This window comes from Hyperolius riggenbachi, chromosome 2, assembly GCF_040937935.1.
Source record: "Hyperolius riggenbachi isolate aHypRig1 chromosome 2, aHypRig1.pri, whole genome shotgun sequence".
Taxonomy (NCBI): domain Eukaryota; kingdom Metazoa; phylum Chordata; class Amphibia; order Anura; family Hyperoliidae; genus Hyperolius; species Hyperolius riggenbachi.
The window spans coordinates 38,417,240-38,434,418 of NC_090647.1; the positions used below are offsets into that span (position 1 = coordinate 38,417,240).

The 17,179-nt window shown below is 46.8% G+C and overlaps 1 protein-coding gene across 1 annotated transcript in view; it reads right to left on the reverse strand.

The window, feature by feature from the left end:
- Window positions 1–432: 432 nt before the first annotated feature.
- The window catches only part of MOGAT2 (monoacylglycerol O-acyltransferase 2), a 104,620-nt gene continuing 87,873 nt past the window's right edge, over window positions 433–17,179 (reverse strand). The window contains exon 6 of the mRNA XM_068266658.1: window positions 433–967. Within this exon, the coding sequence (XP_068122759.1) occupies window positions 813–967 (155 nt within the window). The 3' untranslated portion in view covers window positions 433–812. The remainder of the gene's footprint in view (window positions 968–17,179) is intronic.

Genomic DNA, 17,179 nt, shown 5'->3' on the forward strand with positions numbered 1-17,179 from the left:
AGTGCCCAAAGTGCCCCGAATGTCTTAGGATCCTAGCAACGCCCCTGGCTGAGACACCAAAGTGCGCCCCCCCATCCCTCCCACCCCAGCCGTCACACACTGATTGCTATTAGACAAAGAGGCGCCCCAGGGCCCCCAAACCCAGCAACACCTTAATCTCTAGTTATCTGGCTTGCAGTCACTGCCATGTGTCCCCTTTTCTTAGTTCTCTCTGCTTCAAACAGAACAGGGGAATGATAGCTGATTGAGTTGTGTGCCCCCCTCCTACACTGCGCCCTGAGGCTGGAGCCTCTCTATCCTCTGCCTCGGCCCAGCCCTACGTGGAAAAGAGGCCTAAAGATGTCACCACCAGTGATATATTTCACAATGTAAATCAGGGAGAGGAAAGATTTTACAATGGGGCAAACACTGACTAAATAATCTATAAATAAATACTGTAAACAATAAGCAATTTTATTAATTATATTATTTTCACTACATAATACAAATTATAATGCAAAAACAGGTTAAACTGATTTTTATACTGAAAAAACAAAAACATTAATTTCTTCCTGTACAATTGTAAATGTATCACTTTTATTGCATTGAATTTTAATAAAATGCAATGATATAAATGTGAGCTGGCGCTGTAAAAGCATGACTTCTGGAGGCGGGCACGCCGGGGTCATTGGAAAGAAGACATTTGCTACATCTGGCTGTCTCATTTTATACAATAGTGACCCTCCTGCAGTGACCGGTTTTGGCCAGAAATTATGACCAACCAGACAGAGGCGGTTGTAAACAAGAGAGGGGACGGGGGCTTCCTGCAGCGGTTATAGAAAGGTCAGATGTCGGTCGGCCGGGACGTTGTATTGGGTTTTGTGCGCCTCAAATAATTTGCTCAGCTTCTCCATATAGAGCTGATGCAGCTTGTCCACCTCCTCGTTGGATGGCGTGGAATTTTTCGGTACTTTGATTGGTTTCCCAACTGTGAAAAAAACAAAAACATTTAGTTATAGGTTCCAAAACATTACACAATTAAAAGTCAATTGCAATTCTGCAGATGCTGTTCGGGAAAATCTGGTTTAAGCCTGCTACACACATTCAATTTTGATTGGTCAATCATTGGCCAATATTACCGCTTCTATGTAGTATAAGAGCTTACCTGCACAATCTATTCATAGAATACACAATTTGTTGACCCTCCGACTACATGGAGGTGGCAAAATTGGTCAGTGATCAGCCAATCAAAGTTGCATGTGTGTATGCACATAAAGCTTCGTACACACTTTAGACTATACTTGTTTGAAATGATCGCTCCTCAGGTAATCATGCACAAAACTTTCACAAACGATCATTAAAACTAGCGATGTACAACTAACATCGGTGGAAAATGCGGATCCATCATATAGTTAGATAACGATCGTTTGCGCATGCACAAAATCCAATACCCAATAAACTCCTCAGAGCACAAAGCGGAGATTGGTATGGAGAGGGTGAGGGAGAGGCGGGGAGCAGGCAGAGGAGAGCCAGTGAAGAGGCTCTTAGAGGCGGGGAAGGGGCGTGATGTAGGAGTTCCTCTCCTGCAAGGGACGCCCCTTTCCCACTACTCTGCCGAGAAGCTCCTTGTCGCCAGACGCAGGGGTTGCGGGTGGGCTAGCATAGCGGGAGGGGGGCTGTCAGTGGAGGGAACACAGTGGCAGGCATGTCCTTCAGATGGGAATATGCCTCTGTGTCCCTTTTTTTTTAATACTAAAAACCGCCTCTGGTACACTTTAAGGCAGGGAACACACTTCATGCAATTGTGCGCGTTTGCGTTTTTTTCGGCGTTTTCTAAACGCACAGTTTTCTGCCTTTTCCCGCATGTTGCATGGCAGTACGTGCCATGCAAGCGCATAAACGCGGAAAAACGTTCACGTTAGATGCAAACGCAAAACCCGGCGGAAACCTGGGAAACTAAGGGGAAAACGAAGTGTGTGTTTTCCTGCCTGAGACTTGTTTCACACTGCAAACTGGCGGTAGCCATCACACATCCAAAAACAGGCCTAAGGGAACACCGGGTATTTACATGGTATTCCCTGTTTGTCCGCCAGCCAAGCAGGAAGTGGCATACTCTTGCAGTCACTTCCTGCTTCGGGTATGCGGAAGGGTATTGTAAAAATACGCTTCCACACATGCGCGCTGCGGCGTTGCAACGCCAATGTTTTAAAAACCCTGAGTCGCCATAGAGTAGCATGACTTCCTGGCTGACCCAGATGGCCGCAGGTCGCCACGAGTCGCGCACGGTAATGTAGGTATGCGCAGCGTACCGCAACGTGGGAAGTGTGAACTTTCCCCATAGGGGTTCATTAGGCTGTGGTAATTTGCTGCACTGTGCCAGTGTGAAAGCGCACTAAGGCAATTGGGTCACATCCACTAAGGAAACACTAAGGGTGCCTTCACACCAGTCCCTGTGGTTTTTTTTATGTCTTGCATGCTTTTTGTTGTATTAGTGATTCTGCGTTTTGTGGGGGTTTTATTCCATCCGATTCTTCATTTATTTTAATTAAGCCAATTAACTTATCTGTGTGTGTTTTTGGGATGTGATAGGAAACCGGAGTTCCCAGAGGAAACCCACATAGAAACGGGGAGAACATACAACATTACTTAACCTATTCCCAGGGCCGGTTCTAGAGATGCCGCCGCCCCCCACCCCCCTGTAAAATAACCCCTCCCCCACAAAGATAGGTAGCCTGGAGGGAGTAGCAGGCAGGAAGGGGTTATTGGGCACAGTGGCGGGAGGGGGGCCGGACCCCCCCCCTCACCTTGGTCCCCCGATCTGCGCTTCTTTTTTGGCTATTAAGTGCAGCAGCGTTTATTGTCAGGCATTGGGCGGGGATGACTCACCTCTTCCGCGTTCCAGTGGAATGCGGAAGAGGTGAGTCATCCCCGCCCACTGCCTGATCATAGTACGCTGCTGCACTTAATAGCTGGAGGGGGAGTGCAGATCGGGGGACCCAGTGGCCTCCCTGCCACTGTGCCCAATACCCCCTTCCTGCCTGCTACCCCCTCCAGTTCGGCGTCCCCCCCCCACCCACGGCCAGGCGGGTGCCGCCCCCTCGACCTTGCCACCTGAGGAACCCACCTCACCCGCCTTATGGGCGGCCCAGCCCTGCCTATTTGGATGGTGGCACGGATAGTGTTTCCTCCTGGGTCCCCTCCACTAGACTAACACCATTATCTAGACAAGCATCAAAGCAAAGCCCCTTGACCTCTGCGCTGACTGCAGGTGACACCAGCAGAGTGGACATTAGTGCGATGAGCTTCTGCCCATTAATAGAGTGGATGGAAGAAGCCAACACGTGAAACGTTATCTGTGAGAACACCGAGTACAATGCGCTGTTTGCTGGTCACATTAGTGCAGGTCACACAAGGTATTATTTATCCATCTCCTGGACATGCTGTCATCACATCAGCTGTGATCAGGATCCAACGTGTTCCCGAGACCGACAGGAGCTGCTGCCTCTCCTGCCACACTGCAGACACACTTCTGTCTGTCTCCTCCAGCATAGCTCCCAACTTTCTGAGATGAGAAAAAGGAAAACTCAAGCCACGCCCCTGATCATGCCCCCGTCACACCCCTACTCACACATACCTAAAGATTTCATAAGAAAAATATGTTGTTTTATAATTCAAACCACACTGGTCCTTTCTATCCTGGTTCATTTTCCTCCATATTAACACTTTAAAATTAGTAATATATCAATTTAAAGGATAAGGATAAAGTTTAGAGTCAATTAAACATATTCTTAGTAGAGAAATATATTTACATAGAAAGAGCGACAAAGTCCTGAAAGAGGGACAAATGAGGAGGACAGAGGGACAGGACTCCTGTCTCTGCAGTGTAATCATTGTGTATTAAATAGCCTTTCAGAAGATGTATATTTAAACCCCCTCATGTATTAGCCAAGCTACTTCTCCCAGCCTTACTATTGTCTTTAAAGATTCTCTATTCGGCTTAGAACCCACGAGGAATCGCTGCAGTGCTTTAAAATCGCAGCAGCACTTCCGATTAGCGATTTGCTTGTTTTTGTTTTTTATTGACCAAACTTTATTATACTCACCAGGTGTTCTCATTTCCTGCTTTTGTCTGTAGCCCCGCCCCCAAAGGAAGGGTTCATAGGTGCTTCTCTAGGACCATTCAGAGAAGCGCCTGTGACCTCTTCCTTTAGGGGGGCGGGGCTACGGACGGAAGCAGGAAATCCAGACACCTGGTGAGCATAATAACGTTTATTTAAGTCGTAATCGCTCAACCCCCCAAAGCGCTGCAAAATTGCTTTTTTTTACTTAGCATTGAGTGCAAATGCTCTCAAAATGCTACATGTCCTGAGATTCCGACTAACCCTAATTGCAATCGCCCTAGAGGATTCCCCTCCACTCACTTCCATTGGCAAAGTGTTTTTTGGGAATTGCCGGCGATCACAAAACACTGCCAAAAGTGCGCTAGTGGGTCCTAGCCCTAATACTTACAGCTGTAAATCCACTAATGGGGCAGCATGGTGGGTAATAAGGGGCCCGGGTTTTAATCTCTCTAGGACCCATTCTACATGGAGTTTGTATGTTTTCCCCTGTTTCTCTCCCACCCTAAAAACTGATTGGTCAATTTACGTTCCCAAAAGGTGATAGGCTTATGGTGAGGACAGGAAACTTTGACAATCTGATTAGATTGTAAGCTCTTCTGAGGTGCAGACTGCAAAAATAAATTGTTTAATGACTACAGATGATCAGATGAGACATTAATTGTTCTGAGTTGCATACAATTTGCATGCAGCTTGAAAATCGACCAATGAAAATTAGCTACAGCTGCATTTGATTGGCCATACTGGTCAAACTTTTTTTTTTGGTAGGAATTAAAAGTACTGTATTTTTAGGCATATAAGACAATAAGAATCTGGAGCAGAATATAAGACGCACAAAGAGACACTGAAGCGAAAAAACAAATATGATATAATGAATTGGTTGTGTACTATGAATAATTACTAGAAGATTAGCAGCAAAGAAAATATTCTCATATTTTTATTTTCAGGTATATAGTGTTTTTTCTAACATTGCATCATTCTCTAATATGTGCAGATTACACAACACTCAGCATTCAAAATGAGTCTTTCAGAGCAGTCTGTGAAGTAATGACCTCTCCTCTGGCAGAGAAAAAGACATTTGTTTACTTACAGTTGAGATAATAAAAGTCAGAAGACAGCCCTCTCCACCACTTTGAAAGTCGTAGAGCTTAATGGCTTTTTTGCATAGAGATAACAACTGGAGTTTCTTAACTCTTCCTGTACTGGAAACAATTAGTCTGATGTATCTGATCTTAATGTTTTATTTCTTAGCTGTACTACACATAAAAATTAGAATATCATAATTTTTTTTTCGCTTCAGTGTCTCTTTAAGTTTAGAGAGCAAAACCCAGGAAAAATATATACTAAATCTGGTGCAACCATGATCCAGGAGCGTCTTATAGATATTCTCCCTCAATTATTGTGTCCCCGTTGTACCTCGTGTCCCCCATGTAGCCTCTTCTGTTGCCCATGTCTCCCCCTGAATAAATGAAAGCAGCAGTTGCACGTCTCACCTAATCTATCGGAGCCCATGGCAATCAGAAACCTCTCCTCTCCCTCACTACTCCCCTAGCGCCGGCTTCTGCTGATCATGTCATCAGCAGATGCCAGCACTAGAGGAGCCGTGAGGGAGGACCAGGTGTATTCAGAGATGAAGCAGGAGGAGGCAGACTATGCATTCCTTCCGCTGAAAGGTTAACTTTAACTCTTTGTATCCAGCACTGCAGCTACAGCTCATAATGATAGGAATCTGCCGAGCTGCAGTGTTGGCCACAAATACTTACAGGACACCAGAAGTGAGCGGGATATGGAGGCTGCCATATCGATTTACTTTTAAACAATGCACATTGCCTGGTGGCCCTGCTGATCCTCTGCCCTAATACTTTTAGCCATAGACCCTCAACAAGCATGCAGATCAAGTGTCTCTGACAAGATTAGCTGCATGCTTGTTTCAGGTGTGGGATTCAAACACTACTGCAGCCAAAGAGATCAGCAGGACAGCCAGGCAACTGGTATTCTTTAAAAGGAAATAAATATGACAGCCCCCTTATCCCCTTATCCCTGTCACTCCAGGTGTGCTTTAATATCTCACCAGCAGGCAGAGGTGTGTGTGCGTGTGTGTGTGTGCACAGTGTGAGGCGTACAGTGTGAGGTGTACAGTGTGTGTGTGTGTGTACAGTGTGAGGTGTACAGTGTGTGTGTGTGTGTGTACAGTGTAAGGTGTACAGTGTGTGTGTGTGTGTGTCTGTGTGTGTGTGTGTGTGTATGTATGTGTGTGTCTGTGTGTGTGTGTGTGTGTGTGTGTGTCTCTGTGTGTGTGTGTGTGTGTGTATGTATGTGTGTGTCTGTGTGTGTGTGTATGTATGTGTGTGTATGTGTGTATGTGCGTTTGTGCATGTGTCTGTGTGTGTGTGTCTGTGCGTGTGTGGTGTGTGTGCGTGCGTGTGTGTGTGTCTGTGCGTGTGTGGTGTGTGTCTGTGCGTGTGTGTCTGTGCGTGTGTGTATGTGTGCGTGTGTGTGTGTGGTGTGTGTCTGTGTGTGTGTATGTATGTATGTGTGTGTCTGTGTGTGTGTGTATGTGTGCGTGTGTGTGTGTGGTGTGTGTCTGTGTGTGTGTGTGTGTGTGTGTGTGTGGTGTGTGTCTGTGCGTGTGTGTGTGTATGTATGTGTGTGCGTGTATGTATGTGTGTGCGTGTATGTATGTGTGTGTGTGTGTGTGTGTGTGTGTACACACACACACACACACACACACACACACACATACATACACATGTGTGTGTGTGTGTATGTATGTGTGTGTCTGTGTGTATGTATGTGTGTGTATGTATGTGTGTGTGTGGTGTGTATGTGTATGTGCGTTTGTGCATGTGTCTGTGTGTGTGTGTCTGTGCGTGTGTGGTGTGTGTGCGTGCGTGTGTGTGTGTGTCTGTGCGTGTGTGGTGTGTGTCTGTGCGTGTGTGGTGTGTGTCTGTGCGTGTGTGTGGTGTGTGTGTGTGTGTATGTATGTGTGTCTCTGTGTGTGTGTATGTATGTGTGTGTCTGTGTGTGTGTATGTATGTATGTGTGTGTCTGTGTGTGTGTGTGTGTGTGTGGTGTGTGTGTGTGTGTATGTATGTGTGTGTCTGTGTGTGTGTATGTATGTGTGTGTCTGTGTGTGTGTGTGTGTGGTGTGTGTCTGTGTGTGTGTGTGTGTGTGGTGTGTGTCTGTGCGTGTGTGCGTGTATGTATGTGTGTGCGTGTATGTATGTGTGTGCGTGTGTGTGTGTGTGAGTGTGTGTGTGTACACACACACACACACACACACACACACACACACACACACACACACACACACAACTGAGATTTTCACTGCATAAGCTGTAATCCACCATTGTCTTGTACTATTTGTTGTATTGTTAAATATCCTGTCTGCTGTTGTACAGCGCCATTGAAGGTGCTCGCTCTATATAAATTATTAATAATGATAATAACGTAGCTTCTCCCAATTGTCTCTTTTTTTGCCTCTTTGGGAACCCAGTCCCTCTGTCCCTCTTTCAGGACTCATGTACAGATCTTTGTAAATATATGTATTTTTCTACTAAAAAAATGTGTTTAATTGACTCCAATCTTCATTCCCGTAATTTAAATTGATATATTTCTTATTTTAAAATGTTGATATGAAAGATAATGAACCAGGATTGCAACAGGATCTGGATAGGATGGCTATATGGGCACATGCATGGCAGATGAAATTCAATGTTGACAAATGTAAAGTCATGCATTTTGGTCGTACCAATGGTCTAACACCATACAAAATAAATGGGATACAGTTGGGGACATCAAACTTGGAGAAGGACTTAGGAGTACTCATCGACAACAAGTTAAATAATCGTACTCAATGCCAAGCCGCTGCAGCTAAAGCTAACAAAATTTTGGGATGCATTAAAAGGGAAATAAAAACTCGAGATGCTAGCATAATATTGCCCCTGTTTAACTCTCTAGTAAGGCCACATCTGGAATATGGAATTCAGTTCTGGGCACCACATTACAAAAAAGATATTGCAGTTTTAGAGCAGGTGCAGAGACGAGCAACAAAATTGATACGTGGGATGGAAGGTCTCACTTACCAAGAAAGGTTAGATAAACTGGGTTTATTTAGTCTAGAGAAAAGACGCCTTAGAGGAGATCTAATTAACATGTATAAATACATCAGAGGGCAATATAATAGCTTGGCGGATGAGCTTTTTGTCCCTAGGCCTTCTCAAAGGACTAGAGGACATGATCTGCGCATGGAGGAAAAACGTTTTAGCCATTTATTTAGGAAAGGGTTCTTTACAGTAAGAGTGATTAAGATGTGGAATGCATTGCCACAGGAAGTCGTTATGGCAAACTCTATACCTGCATTTAAAGGGGGCTTAGATGCTTTCCTTGCGTTGAATGACATCCATGGCTACAATTACTAGGTAATGCCAATGATGTTGATCCAGGGATTTTATCTGATTGCCATCTGGAGTCGGGAAGGAATTTTTACCTTGTAAGGGTTTTTTCGCCTTCCTCTGGATCAACAGGGATATGTGAGGGAGCGGGCTGGAGTTGTACTTTGTACTGGTTGAACTCGATGGACGTATGTCTTTTTTCAACCAAAGTAACTATGTAACTATGTAACTATGTAAGGATAGAAAGGACCAGTGTGGTTTCAATTATAAAACAAAAAAATTCCTTATGAAATGTTTATGCTATGCATGACTAGGGGTGTGCTGGGGGTGTGCCAGGGGCGTGGTTAGAGGTGTGGTGGGGGCATGACTAGGGGTGTGGCAGGGTTTGTTAGTAGAGGTGTGGTGGTGGTGTGGCAGGGGTGTGATTGGGGGTGTGGCTTAAGTGTCTCTCTTTCTTATCTCAAAAAGTTGGGAGGTATGCTAATAATAAAGTGCCAGAATATGGGTGACATATCTTATATGTGCTTCCATGATGCTAAGCTGTCCACAGCAACAGCAAGTTTCCATTGCCCTGGAGCTTTGGATAATGACCGGCGTATCTATTTTGGCTTGTTATTCCCCTGTGCTGGCAGATGGGTCATTGTACATCTTTCTGCTTCAGTGCCAGAGAACAGGTGCTCCTCTGCGTTCCCTCTGACTACAGACAAGTGCCCGTGACTCATTCATTATGCAGATATATTCCTAGAATGCAGAACTTTCCGCTAACGTGACATCTTCCGTGACAAGGCATCGGGTCTAATGTGATCACCGCTCACAAATAAGTGTGTCAGTCTGTCCACTGTTTACTCCTCCAGAGACGAACTCCAGTGCCCTGTGTGCAGCTAGCAGTCCTGGCAAGGTCATAGGCAGCGACGTAGCTAAGGAGCTATGGGCCCCGGTGTGAGTTGTACATTGGGCCCCCTCAAGCACTCTATACATATCAATTGATATACCTCCCAACTTCCTCAAATGAGAAAGAGGGAAACTTAAAGGACCACTGTTATGAAAATCTTAAAATTTAAAAAATATATATAAACACATACAAAAAAAAAAAAAAAGTAAAATGAGCCATAAATGACTTTTCTCCCATGTTGCTGTCAGTTACAGTAAGCAGTAGAAATCTGACAGAACCAACAGGTTTTGGACTAGTCCATCTCTTCATGGGTGATTCTCAGCATGGCCTTTATTCTTTATAAATATACTCCCTAAAAGAATTCATACAAAGATGCTGGGCAGCCTCCCTGCTCGCTGCACACTTTTTAGCAGTTGGACGGAGCAACTGCCATTCACTAAGTACTTTTGAAAATAAAGAGATTCCTGAGAATCCCCCATGAGGAGCAAAACCTGCTCTAGCCCATCTGTGGACTCGCTAACTTTTACTTTTTAGGGACAGCCACACAGCCACAGGTCACAAGTAGATCTGCCTACTTACTAGTGACCAGCTTCTCATCCAGGAGGAAGCAGGAGAAAGCCGACTCCTCCATGGGCGCTGCGCACTGACAGCCTGCAGTACCGCTCCAGGACATCAGGTGTCATCACACGGTGGCGACGTGATGATGACGTGACGTCTGACGCAGGCAGCCTAGGAGGAGTCAAGGAAGGCAATCGAGCTGGTAATCTTCTTCAATTTGACTGCACCGTGCATCACAAGCTCCCTAGTAGGGATGGCCCTGAATAGCAGAACTCATGGAGAAGCATGTCATCAGTTTGATCAGCTGATAGATTTGTAAGGTTCTGATTTGCTATGTTAAACCAGGAGAGCATCACAGCAAATCAGGACCTTACAAATCTGTCAGCTGATCAAACTGATCACATGTTTTTCAATGAGTTCTAATCAGGGCCACCACTACTCCATAGTGGTTATGTCCTTCTGCCTGCACCCCCCTTCTTCTACTTGCCGGTCTGCACCCAGGGCGGTCGCCCTGCCCGCACTGCCCAAGAAACGGCCCTGGGTGTAACTAGGAAGAGTAGCCCCTACAACTGCAAGGGGGCCCGGAGGTATGGGAGGGCCCCAACTACTAACCTACCCTTCTTCTGATACTCCAGATCAGGTGTTTTTGTGGTTAGACTTGTTATGGGTGTGAAGATCCTGATGGTAACATGAGCCTTGTAAGATGGGCCCTTAGGCTGTGAGGGTCACCAAGGGGAGGAAAGGAAAGGGTCAAGAACATTAAGGGGGCCTCATCAAAGTCTTTTTTGGGGGGCCCCATGAATTGTAGTTACGCCACTGAATGGACTGCCTGGTCCTGGAAAGCCACAAACTATACATTGAATTACATACATAGCGTGATCACCAATGTGGCGAGACACAGGTGATTATCCAGGTCCCTATCAGCCTATTGTGTCTCTTCTCACATGGACTGACAGTGGTTTATCATTCATGCAGATGCTGTAACATTCATAGTATCTGTATACGTCACTCTCTACAGCAGGACGGATGATGGTAGAATATTATGTGTATGAACTGCTGTGACCTGCTATTGGGTGGATTGGATTATTGCCCGGCCTCTGCATACAAGTTTCATACTCAGTCCACCAAACGAAGTTGCGATCACAATCCTGCCCTCCCAATAGGAGCCTAGGATTTCCCTGTAATAGAAGCAGGAATAGTGCAATATTGCCTTTTGAAAAGCACCACGTGAGTCACTGCAATGATCTGTGCAAATAAGCACCTCCACCAGAGGTATAGGGAAACAAGGGGGGTCTGAATACCCCCTCTGTGAGTCTCACTCACCAGATTCCTTCTTGGGTTTTATGCAAACAAGCCCTCCTTCCTAGGCACCAACAACAGCAATAACCACCTTCACACACCTTCAAACACAGAGCGGAACTTGCATAGTGTAAAAAAGCTTTTAAAATTTATTAGTAAAACACATAAAAGATCTGCGTACCAGATAGAAGATCATACAAGCGCTTTCTATGTGTGCCAGCACCGCCGCGGTCGGATCTCTGCTGCACGCCACAGTCCCCGCTCTGATTACTTCCCCCTTCCGTCCTGCGTGACTCCTAGCTCCGGCGGAGCTAGAAGGGGGAAGTAATCAGAGCGGGGACTGTGGCGTGCAGCAGAGATCCGACCGCGGCGGTGCTGGCACACATAGAAAGCGCTTGTATGATCTTCTATCTGGTACGCAGATCTTTTATGTGTTTTACTAATAAATTTTAAAAGCTTTTTTACACTATGCAAGTTCCGCTCTGTGTTTGAAGGTGTGTGAAGGTGGTTATTGCTGTTGTTGGTGCCTAGGAAGGAGGGCTTGTTTGCATAAAACCCAAGAAGGAATCTGGTGAGTGAGACTCACAGAGGGGGTATTCAGACCACCCTTGTTTCCCTATACCTCTGGTGGAGGTGCTTATTTGCACAGATCATTGCAGTGACTCACGTGGTGCTTTTCAAAAGGCAATATTGCACTATTCCTGCTTCTATTACAGGGAAATCCTAGGCTCCTATTGGGAGGGCAGGATTGTGATCGCAACTTCGTTTGGTGGACTGAATCTGTTGAAGAGTGTGTGTGCTCGGTTGAAGTCTGCGGATCCCCAATATATAACTGGTGACATTGGTGCTAAAAATTTTTTATTGATAATTATATTGCTGTGGAGCGCTGTCCTTTTTCCCCTCTCCTGGGAGTGATCCTTGTCTCATACAAGTTTCATAGTTGTGGTATAGCTGGTGCTTTTACATGGTATTGTACCTGCTATGCAGTTAGATTCTTCCTTTTGGGGACATTTCTGTGTGATTATATGCTGTATGTCGGGCATGGGCAATCAGGGCCGGCCTTAGGTTTACAGCGCCCTGAGCGAAACCTGATTTTTGTGCCCCCGCCCTTCATCCTCTCTGTGAATGCACACACCCACAAGCCCATATGCAATCCACCTTTTCTCCTGAGTTACCTCCTAGGACAGCGGTTTCCAACCTTTTTGAAGTTGTGACACATCACGCCAAATGCTCAGATCTCTGTTATACATCACATATGTATAATAGAAAAAATACTATTAATAACCACAAAACGGATGGAAAGAGTGCGTCATCCTGAATAAACTAAAAAAATGAAGGCTAGAGTCTTTCAGGAATATTAATAAAAACAATCAGTGGGACAGTTAGGCCCCCCCCAGGCTCGTCCTGAGCCGCAAAGTACCGATTTTTCCATCGGGGGGCCCCGGTCGCCCCGCCTCCGTGGGGCCCCAGTGCTGAAAAGGAGGGGGGCACAGCGCAGGTAGGGGGGAAAGTTGGCAAAGAGCGTGAGGGAGGGTGGGAAACCTCCCCCCCCTCCCTCACCTAGGGCCCCCCTTCCACGCTCCCCCCGTCCAGAATTGCAGTCAGCCAGCCAGCGGAACGGCTTACCGAGAGCGATAGCTCTGCGTGCCGCTGGTCTGGTCTTCTGCACTGACACTGTACAATCACGCTCTAACAGTACTTCCTGTGAGAACGTGATTGGACAATGCAGTGCAGGAGATCAGACCAGTGGCGGCACGCAGAGCTCTCTGATTCTCCCGGTAAGTGATTCCTGCTCGCTGCCGCTACTGGCTGCAATTTTGGAGGGGGAGCTCGGAAGGGGGGGCCCTAGGTGAGGGAGGGGGAAGGCTTCCCCCCCCTCCCCTCCGCTCGGTGCCCACTGCCCCCCCTTCCAGCATGGGGGCCCCCACTAACTGGTGACCTGCCTACCTAAACTGGGGACACCTAGATCTGGGTATATCTATACTGGGGACACCTATATACCTGCCTATCTAAACTGGGAAATTTCCCGGCTGCCGCCAATCTGATTGCATTTTGTGGGGATATCTGCAGCCAATATGGTTGCATTTTGTGGGGATATCTGCAGCCAATATGGTTGCATTTTGTGGGGATATCGTCTGCAAAATCTGATTGCATTTCGTGGGGAAATCTACCGCCAATCTGATTTGCATTTTGTGGTTAAATCTGCCGCCAATCTTATTGCATTTTGTGGGGAAATCTGCCGCCAATCTTATTGCATTTTGTAGGGATATCTGCCGTCAATCTGATTGCTTGTTGGAAAATCTGCTGCCATTTGAATACTTGATGAATTATCATGAGGCATGTAACTACTTGATTATTTTATCTAAAATGTATCTGGTCGGACCTAATCTCTGTTTTTTCTTTTTTTAAGTCTGCCCATGACTCATCATGACCACCCCCATGCTCCAGTGCGTGGTGACACTCATTTATTTGCTCAGAAGGGGGAGGAGGATCTAAGGGGATCGGGAGGGGGGGGGGTAAAGGCTGAAACTCTCTTGGTGGGCCCTTAGTGTCCCAGTCCGACCCTGCCCCCCCCCCCCAATTTGGAATGATAGCGGAGCATCGACAATTTTCACCACGCTTTATACCTGCTGTGTGCCCCCCCCCCCAAAAAAAAAATGCCCTCAGACTCAGTATAGGTAGGTAGCCAGGTATGGGTGACCCAGCATAGGATCTCATGTGTAGGTACCCTCAATATAGGTAGCCAAGCATAGGTGCCCCCAGTATAGGAAGTCAGTTGTAAGTCTCCCCCCTAAGTAGCCAGGAGTAGGTGCCCCCCTGGAAGTCGCTATGTGTGCAATATATTGTGTGATGGTTCACAGAAGTTCAGGGTTTGGGGAGGGGGCTCTTTTAGGTTTGGGTTCTTTAAGGGTTTTGTATGAACATAGAAGACATGCTGTTTGCCCATTTATTTGTTGCATGCATATAAGAAAGGTTCTGGTTAAAAATGGCTCCAGATATAAACAATATTAACCGGGCAACTGTGCAAAGTTTGAGAACCCTGCTATTAACAGTGTAAGAAGGGCTGCAGTTTACATTTTCCCAGGGACAGTTGTTTTTGGCTCCACCCACTTTTTGTAACCTTGACACACAGTCACTCAATGACCAAGTTTGTGAGCCTGAATGGAAGCAGTTTATCCAGCAAAGACATCTGATTGGTTGTTTGTGGCTCTGTCTCTTTAGTGAATTTGAACCCCGTCACTTAATGACCGACTGTAGCAGGTTTGAGGCCTTTGCAGTGTAAGAATAGCAGTAGTTTCAATATTCCCTTTGAAAATCAGTAGGTGAATTTTGATTGGCTGCTGTAGGCTCCACCCACATTTCTTAATATTAATCCCAGTCACCCAGTAGCCAAGTTTCAGAACCCTGGCATTAACAGTGTAAGAATGACTGCAGTTTATATTTTCCTATGTAAAAAAAATGTAGTTGTTGGCACCACCTACTTTTTCTAACCTTGACATACAGTCACTCAATTACCAGGTTTATGAGCTTTGGGGTGCTTGGTATCAATAATTTGTATATTCCCATTGAAATTAAACAAATTATTATTATTTAGAATTTATATAGCGCCGACATCTTCCGCAGCGCTGTCCAGAGTATATATTGTGTTGTCACTTAACTTTCCCTCAGACAGGGCTGGCCCGCTCATGAGGCGGGGTGAAACTTTTGCCTCAGGCGGCAAACTTCTAGAGGCGGCACCCGCCCGTCCGTGTGTGCGGGGGGGGGGGGGGGGGGGGGCGGCCGCCGAGCCGGAGGGGTAGCGGGCAGGACGGGGGTATTGGGCCTAGCGGTGGGGAGGTATTGGGCCTCGCCTGGGTCCCCCGATCTGCGCTCCCCTCCAGCTGTAAATAGTTAGGAATCAGCCGATAGTAAGAGGCACGGGCGGGGAGGACTCACCTTTTCCGCGTTCCAGCGTGCGCTCCACTGACGTCCCTTCCTGCAACGTTGCAAATTTTTTCTAAATTTGCCTCAGGCGGCAAAAAGTCTAGGGCCGGCCCTGCCCTCAGAGGGGCTCACAGTCTAATCCCTACCATAGTCATATGTCTATGTATGTATCGTGTAGCGTAGTGTATATATTGTAAAAAGCCTGACAGATGTTTCCCTCCTTTGCACTCTATTCTAGAATCTGGATAAGAGGAAGTTTTGGCTGGAGTTTTCAGTAAGTTTGACCGTACTACGGATTTATTTTTGCAGCAAAGATAGATAAAACTTATCGGGCGTAACAAAGTCTTCAACTGTAAAGATGGAGCAATGGATCTAAATTTGGAAAGGTGACAGTTTATCAGGGGAACTTTGATTAGTGGTTTAATCTGTGAGCAGTCAGCAGTGCTCTTTGGTCTCCGGGCGCTGTGCGATGCCAACATGAGCAGAGATCACTGCCAGTGCCACAGGTACTCTTTACAAAAGGACTCAAGCATCATTGCCCTGCGGAGTGCTTTCCATCCCACTTATTATAAAGCTGCCAGGGCCGATTCCTCTAGTAAAGTCAGGGGTGTAACTAGAGGAGAGCATCCCTACGATAGCAAGGAGGCCCAGAGCTGTGGGAGACCCAACTACTAACAAGGGTTGCATCATCAAATGTTGAATAAAACAATTATTGCTTAATTCGTGCTTTAATAGTATCTGCTATATTATTGTTATGCTATTCAGACCTTTTTTGTCATGCTAATCAAACTGTGCCCATTTAGGTGTAAGTGTAGATGTAAGTGTACCAAAGATGATTAAAAAAAATGTCATACATACCTGAGGCTTCCTCCAGGCCCCTCCAGCCTGATCACTCCCTCAGTGCTGTCATCCGCCTCCACGATCATTCGTAAGGCGTCCCGGTACCTTTGGCCAGTTGGGGCTAGTCGGCGCAAGCGCACTGCGGCTGCATGCTCGCTCCCAAGGTCAGGAGAGTTCTGCACCTGTGCGGTAGTACTGCGCAGCAAAGGCAGGGCGCACACGGCTAGGCCGCGCATGCGCAGTAAGCTTCAACTTACCAAGATACAGGGACCCCTTACGGAAGATCGAGGAGGCGGAGGACGGCACTGAGGGAGTGATCAGGTCGGAGGAAGCCCCAAGTATGTATACATTTTTTGTTTTTTTTAAATCATCTCTGGTTTCCTTTAATATTTACATTCAACACTGTAATGGCACCAGCAGCTACGTATAAGAGTTCCATAAAAAATAGCTCTCTGGCTCCCCCTCCTTGTTGGTGCCACCACAGACACTTGCCTGGTTTGCCTATGCCTAAAAACAGCCCTGGCTACAGCAGTGGGAAGCATGCCCCCAAACTGTTGCCCAAGAGATATTCGAACACTACTCCCTCCTCTTCTTCATATGCTCAACACTAAGCTCCTCCTAACACTACACAGTTGTATTTGTATAAATCACAGGTGTCAAAAACACAAGGTCCACGGGCAGGGCTGGATTTACCATAATACACTGTAGGCATGTGCCTACGGGCGCCTGATGATGGAAAGCCATCTCACTCCCCTCCCAGAGCGCCCCCTCATTTCCTATGCACAAATTCCATTTCTCCATTCAGTCAGGGACAGCTGTAGCTACTTAACCACTTTAGGATCCAGGCTTTACCCCCCCTTTAAGGACCAGCGCTGATTTTGCTGATCTGTGCTGGGTGGGCTCTACAGCCCCCAGCACAGATCAAACACCAGGCAGAGCGACCAGATCGCCCCCCTTTTTCCCCACTAGGGGGATGATGTGCTGGGGGGGTCTGATCGCTCCTGCCTGCGTGTGGCTGGCGGGGGGGCACCTGAAAGCCCCCTCCACCGCAGGATTCCCCCCCTCCCTCTCCTCCCTCCCTTCTCCGGAGATCCGAGGCTGCACAGGAACGGATCTGTCCTGTGCAGCCTCTAACAGGCTCTCCGCTGTCATGTGACAGCGATCCCCGGCCGCTG